Source organism: Globicephala melas, chromosome 6, assembly GCF_963455315.2.
Source record: "Globicephala melas chromosome 6, mGloMel1.2, whole genome shotgun sequence".
NCBI lineage: Eukaryota > Metazoa > Chordata > Mammalia > Artiodactyla > Delphinidae > Globicephala > Globicephala melas.
In genome coordinates, this window is record NC_083319.1 from 4,622,355 (window position 1) to 4,645,637 (window position 23,283).

At 44.4% G+C, this 23,283-nt stretch overlaps 1 protein-coding gene across 5 annotated transcripts in view; it reads left to right on the forward strand.

Annotated features, from left to right (window-relative positions):
• Positions 1-22,903, forward strand: part of TTF1 (transcription termination factor 1) — a 28,150-nt gene extending 5,247 nt beyond the window's left edge. Inside the window, exons 3-11 of one of the 5 annotated variants that reach the window (XM_030838470.2) lie at positions 651-877; positions 2,211-2,396; positions 3,330-3,408; positions 6,714-6,844; positions 9,893-10,127; positions 12,631-12,720; positions 14,331-14,396; positions 18,620-18,705; positions 19,818-22,903. In XM_030838470.2, the coding sequence (XP_030694330.2) occupies positions 651-877; positions 2,211-2,396; positions 3,330-3,408; positions 6,714-6,844; positions 9,893-10,127; positions 12,631-12,720; positions 14,331-14,396; positions 18,620-18,705; positions 19,818-19,939 (1,222 nt within the window). In that variant the 3' untranslated portion in view covers positions 19,940-22,903. Of the gene's footprint in view, positions 1-650; positions 878-2,210; positions 2,397-3,329; positions 3,409-6,713; positions 6,845-9,892; positions 10,128-12,630; positions 12,721-14,330; positions 14,397-18,619; positions 18,706-19,313 lie in introns of those variants that run through there. The other 4 variants (XM_030838469.2, XM_060300250.1, XM_060300251.1 and 1 more) reach the window with 4 other exon arrangements.
• Positions 22,904-23,283: the final 380 nt, after the last annotated feature.

Here is a 23,283-nt window from a genome sequence, read left to right on the forward strand (position 1 = left end):
GGCTGTGGACCTGTGAAAGCTGTTGACCCTCCGCTCAGACAAATGCGGACCGTTTTGTTTCTGTTTTGTTTCAGTTTCCTGTCTGGGTGGTTAGCTGATGCAGTTGGCTAAGAGCAGCTTTGAACATCTGGCCGAAAGTTTGTGGGAGTGAATTAGTGATAGATACATAGAAAACTATGTTTTCTTTATACTGCCAAGGGGAAAATACGTGGGCATTGTTAACTGCAACGAAGCAATTGTAACAATGTAAACCCTGAATATTGACTTAACTAATTAGTAAGCATTATTATAAAACATAACTCATTGTGGGGGGGAGGTGTCTTGAGTATCCATGGGCCGTAGAAGAGGGCTGAGCTTATTAGGAAGTCACTATCTGAAGCAATACAGTTGAGAAATTGTAGCATAAGAAGCAATGCCTAGTGGAAATAGGGCTTAGGGCAGTGTGTTTACCTTCCAGGCGGCCTCTGAGGTGTATCCAAGTTAGTAAAGCTACATTAAAGAGTTCAGACGTCACAGACTGAATCAACTCCAAGATCCCTTCCAGCTTTAATGCTGTTGTAGTCAAAGGGAGAGCCACTGTAAGAAAAGAATCTGGAAGCCGTTAGGGCACGTGACCTGTCAGTGTTAGTCAATCCAGTTTTTCTCCTTAGATTAGAACCTACAAATGAAGAAGAAGGCAATCTGGAGTCGGCTAAAGGTCCTGAAACCAAGTATTTATCTGAAGATTCGAGAGATTCAGATAATTCAGACGTGGATTTGGATTCTGCTGTGAGGCAGCTCCAGGAGTTCATCCCTGATATCAAGGAGAGGGCTGCCACTACAATTAAGCGAATGTATCGGGATGACTTGGGACGCTTTAAAGAATTTAAAGCCCAGGGTAAGCTTGTGGAACTTGAATATTTGTTGAACTTTTCTATATGCGTAACTAGCCCTGGCTTTCTTTTGTGAGCGATTCAGATTTATAGATTCACAAAAAGCATCCCTTAGCTACTTTCAGCTTTATCTCCTTCCAGAATCCTTGTCTGCACTGTAAAATTACCAAAATGAAGTGCACTAGTTTTCCTCTTCTTTGCCCAACTTCTGGTAGGGGAGGCGAGGAAAAACGGGGCTAACGGATCCAGTGATCCACAGACTAGAATATCAAGCCCGGAAGAAGACGGGGAGGAGGTTAAGGGCTTGAGACGCTGGGAGGGGGGCACAAGTGAAATCAAATTAAAACACGCACATCAACATCGTCAACTTCGATGAGGTGTAATTTCAAGGATATTAATTTGAGGGTGAGCTTGTTGTAGTGGGCATGGCTTCAGGCAACACCCAGCTTGGTCTCCTTCTTGATTTCACTGTGTTACAAGAACCTCCCAGAAAGCTTATTGGGTTTCAGAATGAACTACAAATGTAAGGTTGTGTACTGCAGGTGAGCAGTACTTACTGATGAGTATCTGCTGTGTGAGGCCCAGTGCCACTGGGCATTGAAAAAAGTAAAAAGAGGGGCCTTAGCCTTATGGAATTAATCATGTTGATAAGACTAGTTTTTTTAAAAAATAGACAAATTGATCGAGAAAAACACAATTTACAGAGCAATATCTATAGAAGGACCCCGTTTTATTTCTGTACTCTGTGTTGACATTTTTATGAGTACGTATTTTATAAAAGATTTTTTAAATACGTCTAAGATTAGGAAAATGTACTGTGTAATGCAGTCAGTAATAATGAGACTTCAGTGCTTTGAGTTATGACGAGGAATAGAACGTAAATTGCAGTGACATTGTCCCCACCTCCCCTGAATATATATACGTAGAGAATATACATGTTCAGGTTTGTGCCAACCAGTTCCCAGCACTGCCTTGGGGGGAGGAGGGGCAGAGGAGAGTGAAGCGGGGGGGCTTCTTTTAAACTTTTATTTCAATACTGTTTGAATTTTTAATGAATATCTATTACTGTTAATTTATTTTTTAAATAACTGTAAAAAGGAACTGATGACACAAGAAAGATCACGTTGGACTAGGATGACCAGGGAAGACTTTGGGAGGACAGTGTGGTTTAGGCCGAACTCTGCAGGAGAGCGAATGTCAAGGGCACAAGCGGGGGCTGCTCCCCGATAGGTAGGGAGGAGCTGACGGGTGCTGTTGTAATTGCTAAAGACCAAGTGGTGGTTCGCTTTCATTCATCGTTGACAGTTGTGTACCTTTTTCTCCTGCCCCAAATCCTAGGTGTCGCTATTAAATTTGGCAAGTTTTCCGTGAAGGAAAATAAGCAGTTAGAGAAAAACGTGCAAGAATTTCTGTCTCTGACAGGAATCGAGAATGCAGACAAGCTGCTGTACACAGACAGATACCCAGAGGAGAAATCTCTGATCACTGACTTAAAAAGAAAATACTCGTTTAGATTGCACATTGGTAAGTTTAGAACTGTGGCCTCTTTGACCATCCGTAGCCTTCCAGCCTTACACAGATAACCACGGTGAGTACTGAGCCAGTGCCTGGCCCGTCCAGTACATGCAGTGCATGTTAGCTGTTGCTACGTTAGTGGTATTTTTATTGCCAGCCTATACGTTCAGGGATTTGGAATGTGTTCATGTCTCCCAAGAATAGTGCTTTTACAGATTTTCTAACAAATTAGATGATCAGCTTCCAGCTTTCCTACTTGGTAACCGTTACGGTTTTGGTCTCTCTTCTTGTCCTCTATTGTGTATTTTTTGCACATACTGCACAAAGGACTCTGGTATACACCAGAGTCTCTGAAGTTTTTTAAGTAGAGCCATATTTGTGCTTTGAGCTGGAACCCTCCTCTTGGAGGTATCCTGGGGAAGTTAGAAGGTCATGAAGCAATGTAGGTTTGGACTGGAAAAAAAATCTCTCTTGATTTAAAGAGGATAATTTCTTAGGTGGAATGCACAAAGGAAAACAGAACAATGAGCCCCTGCTGGGGGATCCTTTCATCTTTAGAGTGGCAAAGCAGGAAAAAGCTTATTCATTTGCAAAGGTTTTTTGTTTGTCTTATGGAGAACTGCTGGAGTGTGTCCTCCACCTCCAGATTATGTTAAAATCTCTTTGCCTAATAAGGATCTTTTCCATGAATTTAGTAGACCAGAAGCTAGAGCCTCTACATGCTAAGCATCTAGTTTTCAGAGATCGCCAAAGAAACTGGGGATTTTGTATATCTGCTCCCCAAGACGGCTTTCTGCAGGACATAGGAAACTGCAACCTCCACCTGGGGTCTAGGATAGCGCATGTTGTAAAAAGGGGCCATTCTGGGTTTCTTTTATAATCGCGACTGCATTTCATGCCACGCTCTAGTTGTCCCTCTGACCACCTCTCTTCCGACTTTAGGTAAGGGCATTGCCCGGCCCTGGAAACTCGTATACTACCGAGCAAAGAAGATGTTTGATGTCAACAATTACAAAGGCAGGTAAGAAAAACCTTGAGCAGAGCATTTCTCTAGTCTTTGCTGATACTGTAAATCAAAATGTACACAACAAAATCGTGAAGAGTTTCGTGTGTGAAACCAGATGTGTCGTCAGGTGTATGTCTCCAAAGACCCGTTGAGTTCCCACCTCTTGACTAAACCTTCTGTCGTCTTCCCATTTCTAAATCCCTGGCTTCTACTTCATGCTTTCATGTTAGCATTCTCCACGCGCTGCCTCTTGGCGTCACCCGTGCAGTTTTCTCAGCAGCCTCCTAAGTTGTCAGCTCCTTGTGAACCCAGACGTTCCTTCTCAGTGTGATGTGTGCCCTCCAGCACTGAGCCCAGTGCTTTGGGTTTTCAGTAAATATTTGAAGGTGGGGGTGAGCACTTGTGTGAGGTCATTTAAGTGTGATTCGGCAGCCTCAATGCAGAGCTTCATGTGGCAGTGGCCATTCTCTCCTCCCTTTTTTCCTAAATAAAATGCCCAATTGTGGTCTGTTTCCAACATTCCAAATAAAACAAATGTAGACCGAGCGTCAGTGGTGGGTAAGCACTCTGCTTAAGGACAAAGGGATGAGGGAGAAGGCATCAGCTCCTACGCTTGAGGGCCCAGACAGCCACCTAGGGCTCAACTACTGATCTCACTTCCAGGAGGCAGATGGAGTGAATCTGGCAGGGCCAGTTGGGTCCTACTTAGCGCCGTGATTTTAAATCAGGACATAGGTACTATCAGAACTTAACATTGATATGACCTTGGCTTCTTTTTAAAAATTTTTACCAAAAGAAATAAACCTGAAGTAGAGGAAAGATGCCTCCACACAGACTGAAACCTGCCCTCCCTTTTTCCCAAGCCCCCGCTGTGTACTTTAAGGAAATTCACTAAAGATGACATTTTAAATGGGACCAAAAAGATGCTTTTGGTAAATGAATGAGGTAACATGTTTTTCTACCTGTTACATCACTGTGGGAAATGACATTTTTCGAATAATGAAAGTCTGTCATTCTGATAATAAAGTTCATTCATTGGTACCATATTATTTGTGTTGCGATGACCATTTACCCTTAAAGTATTTTTCCAGCGTAAGGAACTCTTAAGTGAAAAAACCATACAAAGTCAAAAATCAAAGAATTGTAAGTCTCCAAGGGGCCATGGGGGTCAGTGCACCTGCTTCCTCATTTTCGTACACTCTGTTTTTCTCTCATGTCCTCTTTTTTGTTGCTTCAAGGGTACCTTTAAGTCTTGTTTTAAATCTCAGGAAGACCCTGCTTGCCTTATAAAGGAAACTGCTAAAAAGCTTGATTCTTAATGGTGAAGGATTTCGCATCTCTATTCACCACGCTCTGCATTTTAGATACATTTCTGAGAATGCTAGGATCTTACTGTCCCACGTAGTTGTGGATCACCCTCATTAGAAATGGTTAGTATTTTACTAGGGCTGCTTTTGTGTTGCATTAGTAATAACATAAACTACCACTTCTGGCCCCTCTTCCTCCCCCCAAAAAGGAATTATAAAATGTCATAAAGATGGCTTTTTCTTCCCTTAAACATTTAAGATGTTTAATCTCAAAATCCACATATAGTGCACTTTAGTTCTTTTCTTTTAATATATTTGCTTTTATGTGGGATTCCTGCATCTTAACTTCCTTAAACTGTGACAGATTTGTGCTAAGGCATCTGTCACATCTTTTTTTTTTTTTAATGACAGCTGTCCTTTTTTTTTTGGCTGAGTTGGGTCTTTGTTGTTGCGCACGGGCTTTCTCTAGTTGCGGCGAGCAGGGGCTACTCTTCGTTGCAGTGTGTGGGCTTGTCATTGCGGTGGCTTCTCTTGTTGCGGAGCATGGGCTCTAGGCGCACGGGCTTCAGTAGTTGTGGCTCGCAGGCTCAGTAGTTGTGGCGCACAGGCTTAGTTGCTCCGCGGCATGTGGGATTTTCCCAGACCAGGGATCGAACCCGTGTCCCCTGCATTCGCAGGCGGATTCTTAACCACCGCGCCACCGGGGAAGTCCCTGTCACATCTTTATTGAGCATCTGTTGTCTGTCAAGCATTACGGGTACCAAAGTGTAGAAAACTGACAGGGTCCCTACCCTCCGAGGACTTCCCCTCCAGAGCTGTGCTGTCCATCCATGTGACCACCAGCCTCATGTGGCCATGGAGAACTTGAACTATGGTTAGTCCAAGCTGAGATGCGCTGAAGAGTGAAGTATACAATGGACTTAGAAGGCTTGGTGTGGAGAAGAGAATGTAAAGTATCTCATTCATACTTTTAGGTTCTGATTACATCTTGAAATGGCTGCGTTTTTAATATATTGAGTTAAATAAAATATGTTATTAATTCATTAAAATTAAATAAAATTAGGGACTTCCTTGGCGGTCTAGTGGTTAAGACTCCGTGCTTCCACTGCAGGGGCCGTGGGTTCGATCCTTGGTTGGGGAACTAAGATCCCACATGCCGCATGCTGCCGCCAAAAAAAACCCACCAAAAACATGGAAGACAGAGTAGAATGGTGGAAAGTGGTCCTTGGTGATTTGACTGAGCTCCTGGATTAAGCTAACCCTAGGGCCCACCTGTATCTGGACTTTTCAATTGCCTGAGCCAATAAATTATCTTAAAAAAAACTAAATAAAATTAATTTTCCCCTGACCACTAGAAAATTCTAAATGACATCTGTGGCTCATATTTCCATTGGCCAGTGATGGCCTAGACGAAGAGTCAGATAAACCAGGGAAGCCACGAGTGTACAGTTGCCAGTGGTGACGGGAGCAGTGAGAGATCAGCAGAGTGTCCTGTGGGAGAGGACAGCGGGACACCTCCAACCCAGGCGGTCAGGGAAGCCCCCTCTGAAGATGCCCCATTTAAGCTGCTTCTGAAGAGCTTGCAGGAGCTGTCCAGCGGTGGAGGGCGGCCATTCCCACCACAGGTCCAGAGGCTCCGAGGTGAGAAAGGCCGATAAGTCCAATGGGGCTGAACTTAGGGAGCGCCGAGCTTTGCAGGCACAGTCAGAAGTTTGGGTTTTATTGTGTGAAACCTTTATGGGTTTGGCTGGGGAATAACATGATCGGATTATTTGCCCTGGCCTCTGTGTAAATGAGCCAGGGACTGCGGTGACCGACTTACAGGATGCTCATGGTTGAGATGCCGAGACAGGAAGTATCTGGGCTCAGGTCCTTGGTAGGACTGCGCTGAGCAGGTTTCCTGACAGCCCACCCTATACGGCTTCTCCCAGCGTCGCAGCGTGCTGCAGTGAGAATAGTGGTTTTAAGCTTGTGGTTAATGCTCAGCTGTGATCTGTTTTCCCTTCCTCTTAGGTATAGCAAAGGAGATACCGAGAAGCTAAAGATATACCAGTCCCTCCATGGAAACGACTGGAAAAAGATTGGCGAGATGGTGTCTCGAAGTAGCCTCTCTGTGGCCCTGAAGTTCTCCCAGATCAGCAGTCGTAAGTCGTGGCCTCTAGAGCCCTCCTGGGTGAACGAATCAGCCCACAGCGGCCCAGGGCCCAGGCATCACTACAGGCCTGTCTTCTGAGAGAGTCATCACTTTTTCAGCCATTCTCTTACTGATTCGTTTATTTCTCCATGCATATTGATGCAACCTTAATTCACCAGACTGATTTCTGCCACACCTTATTTCAGTAGCTTTCAGTGTGACTCCAACTGCCAGGTAAACTGAAACCCACTCAGCCGGTGGGCAGGAGAGCCTGGGCCACCAAGATCCCTTCCCCCAGGTGGCCCGGGAAACCATCAGAGGGAGGGCCTGTTAGCCAGGGACGTTTCCCAAAACCAGTGTCAGTCATCTCTTGTCTCTTCTCCTCTTTCATAAAAAGCTTCCTTGGTTATCTTCTTCACCTTAAAAAGTCCCCAGTTGCTTTCAGAAGACAGTCCTTAGTGGGTGTTAGCTTCAGCCCAGAGGCTCACGTGCTCTGGCTCTGCAGGCAGAGCCATGCAGCAGGTCCCAGACAGGCGTCTGCGTGTCCACACATGGTAAACTCTGAGGTGGTGGAGACCACGCCTTTTGTGCCACCAACTCTGGCCACCGGTGCCACATGAAGACTCAGCGCAGCCAATTCTGCCAGTTTCCAAGAAGTAAAGCAAACATCTGGATTTGCATGTGTGTGTGAAATCAAGATCTTTTTTTCTTGGGACCCTCTTTTTTAAAATAAATAAATTTATTTATTTATTTATGGCTGCGTTGGGTCTTCATTGCTGCGCGCAGGCTCTCTCTAGTTGCGGTGAGCAGGGGCTACTCTTCATTGCGGTGCGCGGGCTTCTCAATGCGGTGGCTTCTCTTGCTGTGGAGCACGGGCTCCAGGTGCGCGGGCTTCAGTAGATGTGGCACACGGGCTCAGTAGTTGTGGCTCGTGGGCTCTAGATCGCAGGCTCAGTAGTTGTGGCACACGGACTTAGTTGCTCCGTGGCATGTGGGATCTTCCCGGACCAGGGATTGAACCCGTGTCCCCTGCGTTGGCAGGCGGATTCTTAACCACTGCGCCACCAGGGAAACCCCTCTTGGGATTCTCTTGATTTTTAAATATTCATCCAAATTGTTATTGGGGAAATAGTAACAATAACATTCTGTAGGCCAGATCAAAGATATCTGTAGCCTGCCAGCTTGCGGCCTCTTCCTTAGCATGACTGTGAGCATCTAGACAAGAAGAGCGAATCGTAGAAGCTTTTGATGCCCTGCGCCAAGGACTGGCTTTAGGAATTCACAGGTGCCGGGACTTCCCTGGTGGTTCAGTGGTTAAGAATCCACACTTCCACTTCAGAGGACGCGAGTTCAATCCCTGGTCGGGGAACTAGGATCCCACATGCTGCAGGGCAACTAAGCCCATGCTGCGCAACTAGAGAGAAACCTGCGCACCACAACGAAGGTCCTACGTGCTGCAGCTAAGGCCGAACACAGCCAAATAAATTTTTTAAAATTAAAAAAAATAGAAAGCTTAATGAGTGCAAAATATTAAAAAAAAAAAAAGAAAAGAAGGAAAAAAATAAATTCACAGGTGCCTTCTTCATCAAGTACCGTGGTGGCGTCATTGCAGCTGTTAATTTCACTCTAGAAACTCTTGGGGAGAGTTATGTATATAACATGAAAGTCGTTTGGTTATTCTCTTTCCACTAAATGTTTGGGAACCTCACAATTTCCTGCAGGAGGTATTACTCTTAGAAACAGGAAGAACAGCTTTTTCGAAGTTAAAAAAAAGATTGCTTTAAGAAAGGATTTTTTTCTTCGCAGTTGGTTGTGTGTGTGTGTGTGTGTGTGAGATTGGTTCTTAAAAAGAATCTGTGGCCACTTTCGTAGTTTCATTTTGATTTGCACGTAACTGATAGTTTTTTTTGTTTCGTTTTGTTTCGTTTGGCTGCATTGGGTCTTCATTTGCTGCGTGCAGGCTTTCTCTAGTTGTGGCGAGCAGGGGCTACTCTTTGTGGCGGTGTACGGGCTTCTCATTGCAGTGGCTTCTCTTGTTGCAGAGCACTGGCTCTAGGTGCGCAGGCTTCAGTAGTTGTGGCATACGGGCTCAGTAGTTCTGACACACGGACTCTAGAGCACAGGCTTAATAGTTGTGGCTCATGGGCTTGGTTGCTCCACGGCATGTGGGATCTTCCCAGACCGGGGCACGAACCCGTGTGCCCTGCATCGGCAGGCGGACTCTCAACCACTGCCCCACCAGGGAAGCCCCGGATTCTTAACCACTGCACCACCAGGGAAGTCCATAACTGATAGTTTTATGTTTGTGTAATTGAGATGTTGCCCATTGTCTTCTGAAAAGTGTCTGATTTATCTTTTTGTTTTTAAAGACTTTATTTTGGGACTTCCCTGGTGGTCCAGTGGTAAAGAATCCTCCTTCAGTTGCAGGGGACGCTGGTCAGGGAACTAAGATCCCAAATACCACGGGGCAGCTAAGCCCGCTCTCCACAACTGCTGAGCTCACGCACCCTGTAGCCCGTGTGCCGCAAACTACAGGGGCCATGCACCACAACTAGAGAGAGAAAACTCACACGCCACAACTAGAGAGAAGCCCGTGCACCACAACAAAGAGCCTGCGCTGCAACAAAAGATCCCACATGCCTCAACAAAGATCCCATGTGCCACAACTAAGACCCAACGCAGCCAGAAAAATAAAGAAAATAAATAAATAAAGGAAAAAAAAGACTATTTTTCTAGAGCAGTTTTGGGTTCACAGTTAAAGTGAGAGGAAGGTACAAAGACTTCTTACTTATCTCCTGCCCTATACATACACAGCACACCCCCATTCTCAACACCCCCCGGCAGAGTGGTCCATTTGTTACAATCCATGAAGCTACCTTGACACATCTTAACCCCCCAGAGTCCACAGTCCACATTAGGGTTCACTCTTAGTGTTGTACCTTCTGTGGGTTTGGAGAGATGTCAAATGACAGATATCCATCATTATCATTTTGTTGTTAATATTGTGTTTGAAAGCAAATAAATTAGCAACTTCAAGACCATCCTTTTACGTCAACAGAAAGAAATCATGGTGCTTGGAGCAAGACGGAGACCCAGAAACTAATCAAGGCTGTTGAAGAAGTGATTCTAAAGAAAATGTCTCCCCAGGAGCTAAACGAGATGGATTCTAAACTCCAAGAGAATCCTGAAGGCCGCCTGTCAGTTGTTCGGGAAAAACTCTACAAAGGCATATCCTGGGTAGAAGTGGAGGCTAAAGTGGAAACCAGGAATTGGATGCAGTGTAAAAGTAAGTGGTAAGTTTGAGGCTTCTTACATAAATTTCAACAAGATGCATTCCCTGCCCGTCTCTCAGCAACTTCTGGAGAGGGGTGGACTGCTGAGGTTACTAAGAATATCTGTAACTACCACGTGGAAAGCCTTACAGTAGGTCAAGAATGATCCTCTCTAATCCGCTGCTCCAACCACTTCAATATCAATAGCTGATTTAAGTTAGCATTTAGCCAACCCTGATTCATTGTGTGGCTTCTTCATAAAGAACTTGAACCTTTTATTCTATTTATTTATTTATTTAATTGAAGTATAGTTGATTTACAATGTTGTGTTAGTTTCTGGTGTACTAAGTGATTCAGTTATGCATATATATTATTTTTTCATTCTTTTCCAATATAACATATTACAAGATATTGAATACAGTTTCCTGTGCTGTACAGTAGGACCTTGTTGTTTATCTATTTTCTATATAGTAGTTTGTAGTTTGAAATTGCTAATCCACAATTTCAAATTTATTCCTGCCCCCTTTCCCCTTTGGTAACCATAAGTTTGTTCTCTGTGTCTGTGAGTCTGTTTCTGTTTTGTAAACAGAACTTGAATCTTCTTAATATTGAATATTGACTTCTGGTTTCTTCACTCTGTCCCTTTCTTCATAAAACCAGGTTGTTACCTATTTATAGCATGAAAAAAAAATACAAAATTAACGTCTGAATATTTAGGAGGGAAATCACAAGCGTAGTGATCAGTAATAGCTCCACCTTTTTACTTTTGCTTTCTAATTCAGCAGTTCCTCTGTCTTCATCCAAAGCAGGGCAGTCATGCTCTTCATCCTAGAACATCTTTAGGTGCATCCGTCACAAAGAAGTAGTTTCGGTCCAGATCTTGCTGCACGTTGTTCGCCCGATGTAGCTCTTCCCAGCCCTGGAGGGTTTCTGATCTAACTTTCAACTGCAACTTTCAGCTGCAGCATGACAGCTTGAAGCAGTGGTTCTACAGCCCACGACCCAGGCCTCCTGCATAAAGGGAGTTTCATCATCTTGACCGTTAAAGAAGAATGAAATCCAGAGTGGGCATGTTGTACGTTAAAAGCAAACTCCTAGATTATACTGTGTGTTGTTTATATACCTTACAGTTCTGCCGTAGAGTATTTATTTTACTAGAAGACTACCCTCAGGAAATAAGCTCCAAAGGACAGATAATGTTTAGGGGGGGAAGTGTGTAATATGGAGGAACCAGAGCCCTTTCTCCCCCTATATCTTAGACTTAAAAACAGGAGTGGGGGCTTCCCTGGTGGCGCAGTGGTTAAGAATCCGCCTGCCAATGCAGGGGACACGGGTTCAAAGCCCCGGTCTGGGAAGATCCCACATGCCGCGGAGCAACTAAGCCCGTGCGCCGCAACTACTGAGCCTGCGCTCTAGAGCCTGCGAGCCACAGCTACTGAGCCTGCGTGCCACAACTACTGAAGCCCACCTGCCTAGAGCCCATGCTCTGCAACAGAGGCCACTGCAATGAGAAGCCCGTGTACCGCAATGAAGAGTAGCCCCCGCTCGCCACAACTAAAGAAAGCCCGCGTGCAGCAACGAAGACCCAACACAGCCAAAAATAATTAATTAATTAATTTTTTTTAAAAAGGAGTGGGTTATAAAGCCTCAATTGGAAGATGATATGTCAGTGTCTTAAAAGGGCAATGATGAAGGGGAGCCGTGTTTCAGAATCAGCATAATTAAATAACATGCAAGGGTTCTCTTTTAATTTGAAGAAAAATGTAGGAAACTTGAATGCTGAACATAGGTTTACTTCATGAAACATTGAAATGGCATCAGCGGGTACATTTCAAACCAGTGAACGTGGGCGGCTGTTAGTAAAAACAGTGTCAGTTTCTGTGTGTGTGCATCATGTGCCTCCCTTCTCAAGAAAGTAAATGTTACAGCTCACGATCCGTCCATCACATTGTGACAAATTTCACTCTTCACGAGAAGCACTTTTTAAATATTTTTAATTGAGCTGCTGCTCTCATTAGGAACTTCAGGGAACCCTTTCCCTCAGCCATGAACTTTGGGCCTTAGAGGAATCATTGAATCATTGATGACTTTACTAAATCTGTGTAATTTGGTGTTTCAGCAGCTATAATGGTAATAAGAGCAATGTCTCTCTGTTTTATAAACAAGCAAAAATAAATTGAGTTTACACAGCGCCCTTTAGCACCTGCAAGCAGGCTTATTCTTTTTTTTCCTCCCCTTTTTTTAACTGTTTATTATGGAAATTGTGTAACACACAGCAACTTAGAACTCCTTGTATCCATCATTCATTTTCAATAACCATCAACTTTCTATCTCTTTATTTACCCTTTCCCACTTTAAAAAAATTAAAAAAGGTATATTCTTGATGGTGGTAAATGTTAGCAGTGATGAGTTGCAAATGTTATAAAGTGGTTCTGAATAAGGACAATTTAAATGAGGAAAACAAAGGACATTTTAATGGAAACTTTACCCCGAAAATAAACTGTTTTTCTTTCTTTCAATGTAGGACGGAAATTCTAACCAAGAGGATGACAAATGGTCGGGACGTATACCGGGGAGTTAATGCCCTACAGGCCAAGATCAACCTCATTGAAAGGTACAGAAATAGAAAGTGACGACATTTTCTGTGTTCTTCTCTCTAGCCAAAGAGTAGTTGTTCAACAGCAGAATCTGCAGTAAGATCACCACGGTTCATATTCCTCTTCCAGCACTTTCTACGTGCATGACCTTGGACGTGTTTCCTACCTTTCTAGGTCTTGGTTTGTTTATCTTAAATGAGGATGATAATAACAGTACCTGCCTCTTAGTGTTATTGGCAGAAGAAATGAAATAATGCATGTAAAACGTAGCATGCACTCAATAAACATAGCTATTTTAGTCTTTAAGGCTTTCACATAGACATGGCTTACTTCTGTCCATTGGAAAATGGAGCTAAATACTTCAGGCCGAGCCCCACTGCTCTCTAGCACGCGTTAGTTGGTGTCACTGCTGCTTGGTCTTTAGTTTTGTCTTTGAGTTCCTGGTCCGTGCAGAGTCCTCCCTCCCCTGATGGACAGGGAGACATGGACCTGTTTTACAAAGTCAGCGAGTCTAGTGGAGCTGGGCTCGTGTCCAATGAGGAACAGCAAAGAGCAGAAGAAACCTTTGGATTCTGGCCGCCCTGTCCAGCTTCATTATTCTTGCGCTCTGTCAGGAAGCCTGCTTCTCCTTCATTGGTGGGCTTCCTCGTTCTCCACGCCGGCCTGGCTGGGGTTGCCTTCCCCTTTTCTCCTCTACCAGAGAGACAGCAGAGACTAGCAGAGCCAAGGAGGCCATCTCACGTCAGGCAGGCCTGGGTTCCATTGTGGGTACCGCCTATGAGTCATGAAACCTTGAGCCAATGACTCGAGCTCTCAGCCCTGATTCCTGGCCTGTGGAAAGGACATAATCCCCTAGCTTCATCAGGTGATGGTGAGGGTAAATGGATTAGTGGGTATCAAGGTCTTAACCCAGTGTCTGTCACATAGTAAGTGCTGAGTACACATGTGTACTACTCTTGTGTGTCTACACTGAATGGTGAAGTTGTGTTTTTGGTTGGTTGGTTGGTTGGTTGGTTTTTAATTTTTTATTTATTTATTTGGTTGCGTCGTGTCTTAGTTGCAGCAGGCGGGCTCCTTAGTTGTGGCATGCAGACTCTTAGTTGCGGCATACATGTGGGATCTAGTTCCCTGACCAGGGGTCGAACCCGGGCGCCCTGCATTGGGAGTGTGGAGTCTTAACCACTGTGCCACCAGGGAAGTCCCTGTGTTGTTTTTTTTTTTAAATTGAAGCATAGTTGATTTACAATGTTGTGTTTAATCTTTGCTGTACAGCAAAGTGACCCAGTTATACATACATATTTTTTTTTCATATTTCATTCTTTTCTATTATGGTTTATCACAGCATACTGAATATAGTTCCTTGTGAAGTTGTGTTTTTTACTAGGCTTGGTGGGAGATGCAAAGGGCTCAGGAGGAGGAAGCGTGATTTTTTTGGTCTGTAGCTCACCCCATGACCTTGGGCTGACCTTGGGTTAGGATGCCAGTGACACTGGGCCTGTGTAACAAGGGAGCTGGAACAGGGGTGAACACGCTGAGACCTTCCAGCTCTTAATATTCTGTGAGTCCATGAAGATGTCCATCATGTTGATTTTTGGCTTGAAAACTTAATTTTTATTTTTTCTCATAGGTTGTATGAAATAAATGTGGAAGATGTTAATGAAATAGACTGGGAAGATCTTGCTAGCACCATAGGGTAAGGCCATTTGTTTAATATCAAGCTAATGAAAAAATCAGAGAGGAGTTCTAATACATGACTGCCTCTCAGATTTGAAGAACAGGACTGAGATTCCTGCTGCTTACGGAACTCATCTATAAATTGTATTTGTGTATATATGTATTGGGAACGCCCTGTCTAAGTACCGGACCAGGTAAATCAGACCAGCCCTCCCTCCGCTCCAGCCACCACCTCCACCCCAAGACACCTGAGGAGAGTGAATGAAATGCGTGCAGAGCCTCCTAAAAGCTTCACGGAGCACGCCAGCTATGACGGGACAAAGAGCCCATGGCCCCTTTGCCCATAATGAGCCTTCTACCATTTGCCACGTTGACTTTATCATCCCTCCCTCCCTCCCTCTCCCGCTCCCTTCTACAAGGGAATAGAATTCTTTCCCTTAACCGTTTCAGTGTTAATGGTGGACGACATGTCCTCAGCAAGGCTGTTACTCTGCATCAGCACAGTGATCGTACTGAGGGCACCTGACACTGATGCACTACTATTGTCTAAAACACAGTCCCCATGCAAATTTCACCCAGCGTCCCAGTCGTGTCCTTTATAACACTTTCCCCCTGATTTAAGATCCAGCCCAGGATCTGTCTCCTTAGTGTCTTCTAATCTGCAGAGTTCTTCTGCCTTTTCTTTTTTTTTTTTTAATTATTGGAGTATAGTTGATTTATAATGTTTCAGGTGTACAGCAGAATGATTCCATTATAGATTCTTTTCTGTTATAGATTTTTTAAAATTTATTTATTTATTTATTTTTGGCTGCGTTGGGTCTTCATTGCTGTGCATGGGCTTTCTCTGGTTGGGGCAAGCGGGGGCTGCTCTTCATTGCAGCACGTGGGCTTTTCATTGAGGTGGCTTCTCTTGCTGCGGAGTACGGGCTCTAGGCACGCGTGGGCTCAGTAGTTGTGGCTCACGGGCTCTAGAGCGCAGGCTTAGTAGTTGTGGTGCACGGGCTTAGTTGCTCTGCGACATGTGGGATCTTCCCGGACCAGGGCTTGAACCCATGTCCCCTGCAGTGGCAGGAGGATTCTTAGCCATTGCGCCACCAGGGAAGTCCCTCTGTTACAGGTTATTACAAGATATTGAATATAGTCCCCTGTGCTATACACTAGGTCCTTGTTGTTTATCTGTTCTGTATACAGTAGTGTGTATCTGTTAATGCCTTTGTCTTCTATGACGTTGAAATTGTGGGAAAATACAGGCTGGTCGTTCTGGAGAACTTGCCTCAGTTGGGGAGTTTGTCAGACGCTTCCTCACTGTTGGATTTGGGTTTTGTATTTTACGTGGGAATCAGTCACGGGGGAGGCTGTGTTTCTGTCACCAGGTCACATCCCATCAGGAGGCATGTGGTTCTGATTTTGATCCCCTGGCTCTGGCGGCCTCTGCCACACTGCCCCACTGTAGAAAAGGAAGTTTTTCTCTTGGTGAAAAGAAATGGCCACGGGGAGATCTTTTGAGACCACATCAAGCTGCTGCTCGTCTTCGGTTTCCCTCAGGGGTTTTGGTGTGCTGTTCATTCGCATCTCTCACCCGAGGAGTGAGATGTCCTCAGTTGCCGCTGTCTGCCTGCATCGCTGCGGTCCTTGCATTTTCAATCAGTTCCTGCCACTGGAGGAGAGGCCACCACGGGGAAGACCTGAATTCACTGCTAGCCAAGCAGCCGAGAGCTGGCTGGCAAAGCACAGTCTCTCTAAGCAGCACACGTTGTTGAGCATCGCGGGGCTCAGGGGTTGGTGGGCTTTGGGAGGTGGGGATGCTGAGGGACTGTCTGGCCTTTAGTTTGGGAAGGGCGCTGAGGGCAGCAGGGCTGCCGCAGCCTGGCTGCCTTTCAGAAACGTGGCTGCTGGTGTGAGGTTGTCACTGATCCATTAGGAAGGGTGTAAACTGGTTCTGCTGGTTAGTTATTTACACCTCAGGATTATGGACAAAGAATGATCAGTCCTTTTTTTTTTTTTTTTAAACTTGAGAATTGGAATCTTTTTGTGGCAGGCCCTGTTGGGAGCCACAGACACATGCCCGCGATTCCAAACCCTTTCCTCTTCTAGCTCGTCTCAGGAGTGGGGCACCAGCTCTTGGGTTTGTGGGTCCCTGGGAGGGGAGGGTGTTAGGGGCTTTGAAGGAAGGGTATCCTGCTGTGTACCCCACCAACTCCCGTCCTAAGAAGTATTCATGTCAACATGTCCCTCCCTCTGTAATATCAAACCGCTTTTGAAAAATCTGACTTTTCCAATAAATGTTTGTGTATCTTGTGACATTGCCTCAGATCACATTTCTTAAATTGAAATGGGTTTTTAATGATTTTAAGTAGAATTATATACTTAGATATTGATTGTTCTGGTTAAGGTTTAGAAATCTCAGAGCTGTTAAAACAGACATCATGGCATCCAGTCAAATACCATTGGAAATAGTACATCCTCAAAGCTTTAATAATGAGTTAAAACAGTGAAAATAATTAAATTAAAAGTTCGGTCTCTCAGGTTCTTTAAGCCTCCCTTGTGAATTATTTAGGCAGGATTTTAAAGAAAGCATCTCCACCTGATGAGATGTAACACCTACTTTGTCTGAAAATGTCCAGATCCGTTATTGTTACTTCTTGAAGCCTGAGCTTTGATCTGCAGAACAACCTGGGCGCAGGGCGCTGTGGGAAGAGGGAAGGCATAGATGCCCTAGAACTTGGGCTTTGCAGTCAGATGGACCGGGCGTCAAGTCCTGGGACTCTGCTCATCATTTAGCCAGCCTTGGGCAGGTCATTCCCTCCCTTGCCTCCACGTCGCGGTTTCCTCATCTGCGCAGTGGTTTAACAGGACCGTGATGAGGACGACAGCAAGGAGACAGTGCGTGGCACGCAGTGCACACGTGGCGGGCAGCTGCTGCCATGAAGAGGCAGAAAGAGCCCAGCCGTCTTGTACTTCCACATACCTAGCAGATCCAGTTATTCCCACTAATCATATAACAACTAGATTAATTAGTCACTGAAACAAATATGCCACACTTTTATGGCTTAGGAAGTGAGTGCCCAGGAAGTGAAGTTAGTGATTTTCACTTTAAAAAAATATTTAAGATGTGGTTGTTTCTGTCCTACTTATTGTAAATGGAAAATGGATTTGACTCACCAGAATATCGTAAGCATCCACTTTATTTAGCTTTGTAAAGTAAAAAATCCAGATCCCTGCCTTTGCATTGTGACAAATATATAGTTATCCTAAATGTAGTGGTTAAGAGTGTAGGATTTGTGAAGTGTTGCCATTGGCAGCAACATGGATGGGCCTAGAGATGATCATACTAAGTGAAGTAAGCCACACAGAGAAAGATATCATGTGATATCAATTATATGTGGAATCTTAAAAAACTGATAACAAATGAACTTATTTACAAAACACAAATAGACTCACAGACATAGAGAACAGACTTATGGTTACCAAAGGGTTAGCGGGAGGTAGGGGGGTAAATTAGGAGTCTTGGATTAACATATACACACTACTGTATATAAAATACATAAACAATAAGGACCTACTGTATAGCACAGGGAACTATACTCAATATCTTGTAATAATCTATAATGGAAAAGAATCTAAAAAAATAATATATATATATATATGTATAACTGAATCTTTCTGCTGTACCCTTGAAACTAACACAATGTTATAAATTAACTATACTTCCATTAAAAAAAAACTGATATCAAAAAAAAAGAAAAAAGTAGAATTTGGAGTGGACCCAATTGAAGTCCCAGCCCTTCCCCCCTTATTCACTGTAAGATCTTGGCCATCTTCTCTCGGTTTCACCATCTCCAAAACGAGGGATAAGCGTAGGAGCCCCCTCGCAGAGTGGTCGTGAGGGTTATTTGTTGCTCTGCGGAGAGCCCTCAGGGTGGGGCTGAAGACAATGTTAGCATGAGCCCCTGTGAGCTAGCGTTACACCTTGTCTTCCCAACTGGTAGTTGAGATTGTTCTAGTTTAGACAGAATTCGTCTTGTTGTACTGCTGGTTTTCTTCCTTTTGTGTGTGTGTGTTTAACCAGATGAACAATAGCTTTTCATATGTGTCTTATTTTTCTCACATGTGTAGACATGAGGATTAAGAAAGCTGCTTAGGTCTGTAGACCACCCCTCAATCAATGCACTTAGTACACAGGACTGAAATGATTAACTTTTAAACTGCCACTAACTTTTTGACACCTTTTCCTTTCTAAAGGGATGTTCCTCCATCTTATGTCCAAACTAAATTTTATAAGCTGAAAGCTACCTGTGTTCCCTTTTGGCAGAAGAAGACTTTTCCAGGTCAGTATTTTCGGTATCTGAATAATTAAAAGCGCAGCACATGGGGACACACGCTGGTAGTGTGACCTTGGGTAGTGACTTCTGGGAACCTCAGATTCTTCAAATGGAAAACGGTGAAAATTGGCAAATTATAACCCCTACCTGACAGGACTTTCAGAAGTACTAAATGAGATAATGAGCTTGAAAAGTGTGGTCACCAGGCTGCCGGGCGTTTAGCAAGCACTGGGTGAGTAGCTGCGCGTGCTTCTGGGTTGCACAGCACACGTGCTCACGTGCACACGCTCACACCACATGCCTGCACACACACTGATCCACAAAAAACTGGAGATACAGTTTCTTCTCTGCAGCCATTTGTAGGTGGTTTACATATGTAATTCCCAAACCTGGAGTATCAGAGTCAGGTGGGGAACTTGGGAAAAAGGTACATACCTGGGTCTCATCCCAGACCCAGTCGATCCTAGTCTCTAGTCTGGGTCCAGAGGCTAGGTTTTTCTCTAACAGGCTCACAAGTGAGTCGCCAGTGGCCTGCCCAGCATCATTGTTTGGGAACCGCTGGTTCGGGTAACACTGCGCCCTGCAGTGTGTGACAAAATGCTCCTTGCGTTCAGCAGACACCACTTCCTGGGTTTGAATCCTGGCTTCGCCCTCCTGACTCTATGACTTTGGATGAGTTTCATAATGTCTTTATGCCTCATTTGAAAAACGGGTGAACAATGGTGCCCACCTCATAGGGTTGTTGGGAGGATTGAATGAGTGACTGTGAATCAAGCAGGCAGAGCCAGGTCTCGCACACAGTAATGCCAGTAGCAACGCGTTGTCGTCATCCGCACCGTCCGTCCTTTGACCGTGGGAAGAGGCTTTGTCAGATCATCTCAAGATTCAATTTCTTTTCTTTAGAGATTATAGACTACCTTTATGAGACTAGTCTACCGTTGCTTAAAGAAAAATTACAGAAGAAGATGGAGAAAAAAGGGACTGAGATCCAGACCCCGGCAACCCCCAAGCCAGTCTTCCTGTTTCGAGACATCTTTTATTGTGACGATGACAGTGAGGGAGAAGACGGAGATGAAAAATGTTAAGCGGCTGATACTCTCTCTTGTCCATTTTTCTAGGTCTGGTTGTGTTTATATACGTGTCAATAAAGCTATTTTCACTATTGATTTTACTGAAGAAGGTGCAACAGCCAAAGGAAGGGTATGAAAATAATAACATATTGTGGAGCATTAAAAATTGATTCACATTTCATATTCAAGTTTGTCTGAATGTGAAAAGAAAGGCAAGTGTATGAGTTGATTTAATATTTTCTGTGCTATTATATTGAAAATAATTACAACTAATGGTTTTCATACAACAGCAGGATCCCAAGTCCCTCTAATGGCAGCAGAGGGTAGTCATGTCCGACGAACATTTTCTTTTTTTTTGGCTGCGCCACATAGCTTATGGGATCTTAGTTCCCCACCAGGGATTGAAGCCAGGCCCTCGGCAGTGAAAGCACAGAGTCCTAACCCCTGGACCGCCAGGGAATTTACCCCAATGAACATTTTCATGATGTGGATTCAACTATACGTGCATTCAGCAAAAAAGAGAATGTTTACAATTTTAATAATGCATGCCATTTTGCTTTCTGTTTTTCAATTGTTTAGATGTATATTTTAGTGTGTGTGCGTATTAGGTAAGTGGTACAGGGAAGTTTGTGTTCCCGCAAACTGGTTTCGGTTCCCATGTGCCTGTCATGGTGTGCGTATCTCATCTTCCTGAGTGTGATTCTAGTGTTTAAAGATAGGTATTTTTCATACAAGATGCCCTCTCAAAGCCAGTCACAGAATTCATCTGGTGTTGAACTGGAAAAAACAAAGAAACCAGCAATCTCTTCCATTGCTTCTGGAAAAACTGCCTCTGTTAGACTTCCCTTGCTGGCAAGGGAAATAAAGTGCCCAGGCTTCTAGCCTCATCTGTACAGGGGAGAACATAGAAAGGAAGGTGTGGGTGAGCAATATCCCATACAGTGAGGCCACCCTCTGGGCCAAGGTGCAGCACCCTTGTCTCCTGAGTGTAGCATCGTGATGTGTGATGTTGGTCAATTCATCCACAAAGCTAGGCATTTTTCCAAGCTTGCCGTCATCAGGGAAGGAAGAATACAGAGAAACAAGTTTAGGAGTCCTCAGTCACCAGTATATCCACAGCACCTATCATGGTGTTGTGCAAATAACAGACACTCGATACATATTCAGGGAACAAATGAGTATTTTCTTTTTAAAAATTTATTTATTTATTTTTGGCTGTGTTGGGTCTTCGTTGCTGCACGCAGGCTTTCTCTAGTTGCTGCGAGCAGGGGCTACTCTTCATTGCAGTGCGCGGGCTTCTCACTCTGGTTGCTTCTCTTGTTGTGGAGCACGGGCTATAGGTATGTGGGCTTCAGTAGTTGTGGCCTGTGGGCTCATTAGTTGTGGTGCACGGGCTTAGTTGCTCCGCAGCATGTGGGATCTTCCTGGACCAGGAGTTGAACCCGTGTCCCCTGCATTGGCAGGCGGATTCTTAACCACTGCGCCACCAGGGAAGTCCCAGAACAAATGAATATTTTCTTTTTAATAAGCATTTTGCCTTTAGTCACCTCCTTCTATCTGTCAAACATACCAATCTCCGGGCTGATGGGAATATAAATTACATGTTCCTTTTGGAGGACAATCCGGTAGAATACATCAAAGCCTTAAGAATGTACATATTCTGAGATCCAGCAGTTTCACTTCTAGGACCTAAAGAAATAATAGAACTAGTGTAAAAGAATGGCACATTTATAATATGAAAACTAGAAAAATGTAAATGTTCTTTAATAGGAAATTTACTATATATGATGGTATATTCCTAGAATGGAATATTAGGCAGTAATTAAAAATGATAATGAGGGACTTCCTGGGTGATGCAGTGGTTAAGAATCCGCCTGCCGGTGCAGGGGACACGAGTTCGATCCCTGGTCTGGGAAGATCCCACATGCCGCAGAGCAACTAAGCCCGTGCACCACAACTACTGAGCCTGCGCTCTAGAGCCCACAGGCCACAACTACTGAGCCTGTGTGCCACAACTACCGAAGCCCACGCGCCTAGAGCCCGTGCTCCACAAGAGAAGCCACTGCAGTGAGAAGCCCGTGTACCACAACGAAGAGTAGCCCCTGCTCGCAGCAACTAGAGAAAGCCCATGCATGGCAACGAAGACCCAACACAGCCATAAATAAATAGACAGATAAATAAAAATTTTTTTAATGATAATGATAGATTTGGTTAACATACAAGGTAAACAATATAATCAACTAAAATACATACTGTTTTTCATTCAGAAGTGTACATATTATCTTCTTAATTTTGTAACAGTAAAAAAAAAAAAAAAATAGGGACTTCCTGGTGGTCCAGTGGTTAAGACTCCTTGCTTCCAATTCAGGGGGCACAGGTTCGATCCCTGTTGGGGGAACTAAGATCCCACATGCTGCGTGGTGCGGCCAAAAACGAAAAAAAAAAATTGTGTAAATAGAGATGCATTACAGTGTAAGGGAGGAATTAAACCCAAAGTGTTGACAGTGGTTCTCTCCGGGAAGTGGGATTGTAAGTTTATAGGTTAGAAGTCTTGACTTGCAAGTGCCAGAAAATCAGACTCAGATAGATCAAAGGCATCTGGGGACTCTCAGACTGAAAATCCAGAGGGAGAGGATGGATCCAGCTACTCAGAGTCCCCAGAATGTGTTTTCTTGCTGATTCTCAGCTCTCCCTTCTCCAGAGTCCACTTTATCTTCAATCCACACGAGGGGGCCCCTTGGTCCTGAGGGGTGCCTTCATAGAGCCCCATGTTATAGCATCCTTCTTATTATTACTTAAATAGAGGATGCCATTCAGAGAACAATAGCTCTTGCTTAAGTCCTGGGTTTTGTTCCCAGTGCCCAAATTAGAGCTTGTGCCCAACTCTGAGCCATCACCGTAGGCACAAAAATAGGATGGTCTTCAACCCATCTGGGCTCATGTCTGGAGCTGGGATTTAGCTCAACCTGCCTTAAATGGCTGAAAGGGTAAATACCCCTGTGGAAAATCATGGTTGCATTAGCAGAAGAGGGGAGTGGACCCTGAGGAAGCGACCCACACATGTGCAGGACTGTGGGTAATTACCTGTGCTGTGAATTTTACCCAATAAACTTGTGTACTTGGTAAAAGTTTAATTTTTTAACTTTTTCTCACCCCTAGCTCCATGCCCTTCCCCCACCCCACCCCCCAAAATCTTACTTTTGCCAAACACCCTTTTGACATACAAGGATCCAGGAATTTGGAAGAAAAAGAAGGGAAGGGTAGACTGTATTTGTCAAATACAGGCCCAAGAGGAGAGAAAGGGGAAACCATGAGCGTGGTTTGAATGTGTAGACTTTGAAGTACCAACAGGGCCCGTTTGAGGAGACCCCAGTCTACTGCATGGAGAGAACAGACAGGAACAAACCACACTAGAGAGGCGGGTTGGTTGGTTAGCTCCCTGAGGGGGAGAGTGGGAGCCATGAAATGGACAACCCCATTTACGGCAAGAAAAAGGCAGGAGAGGAAACGTGGA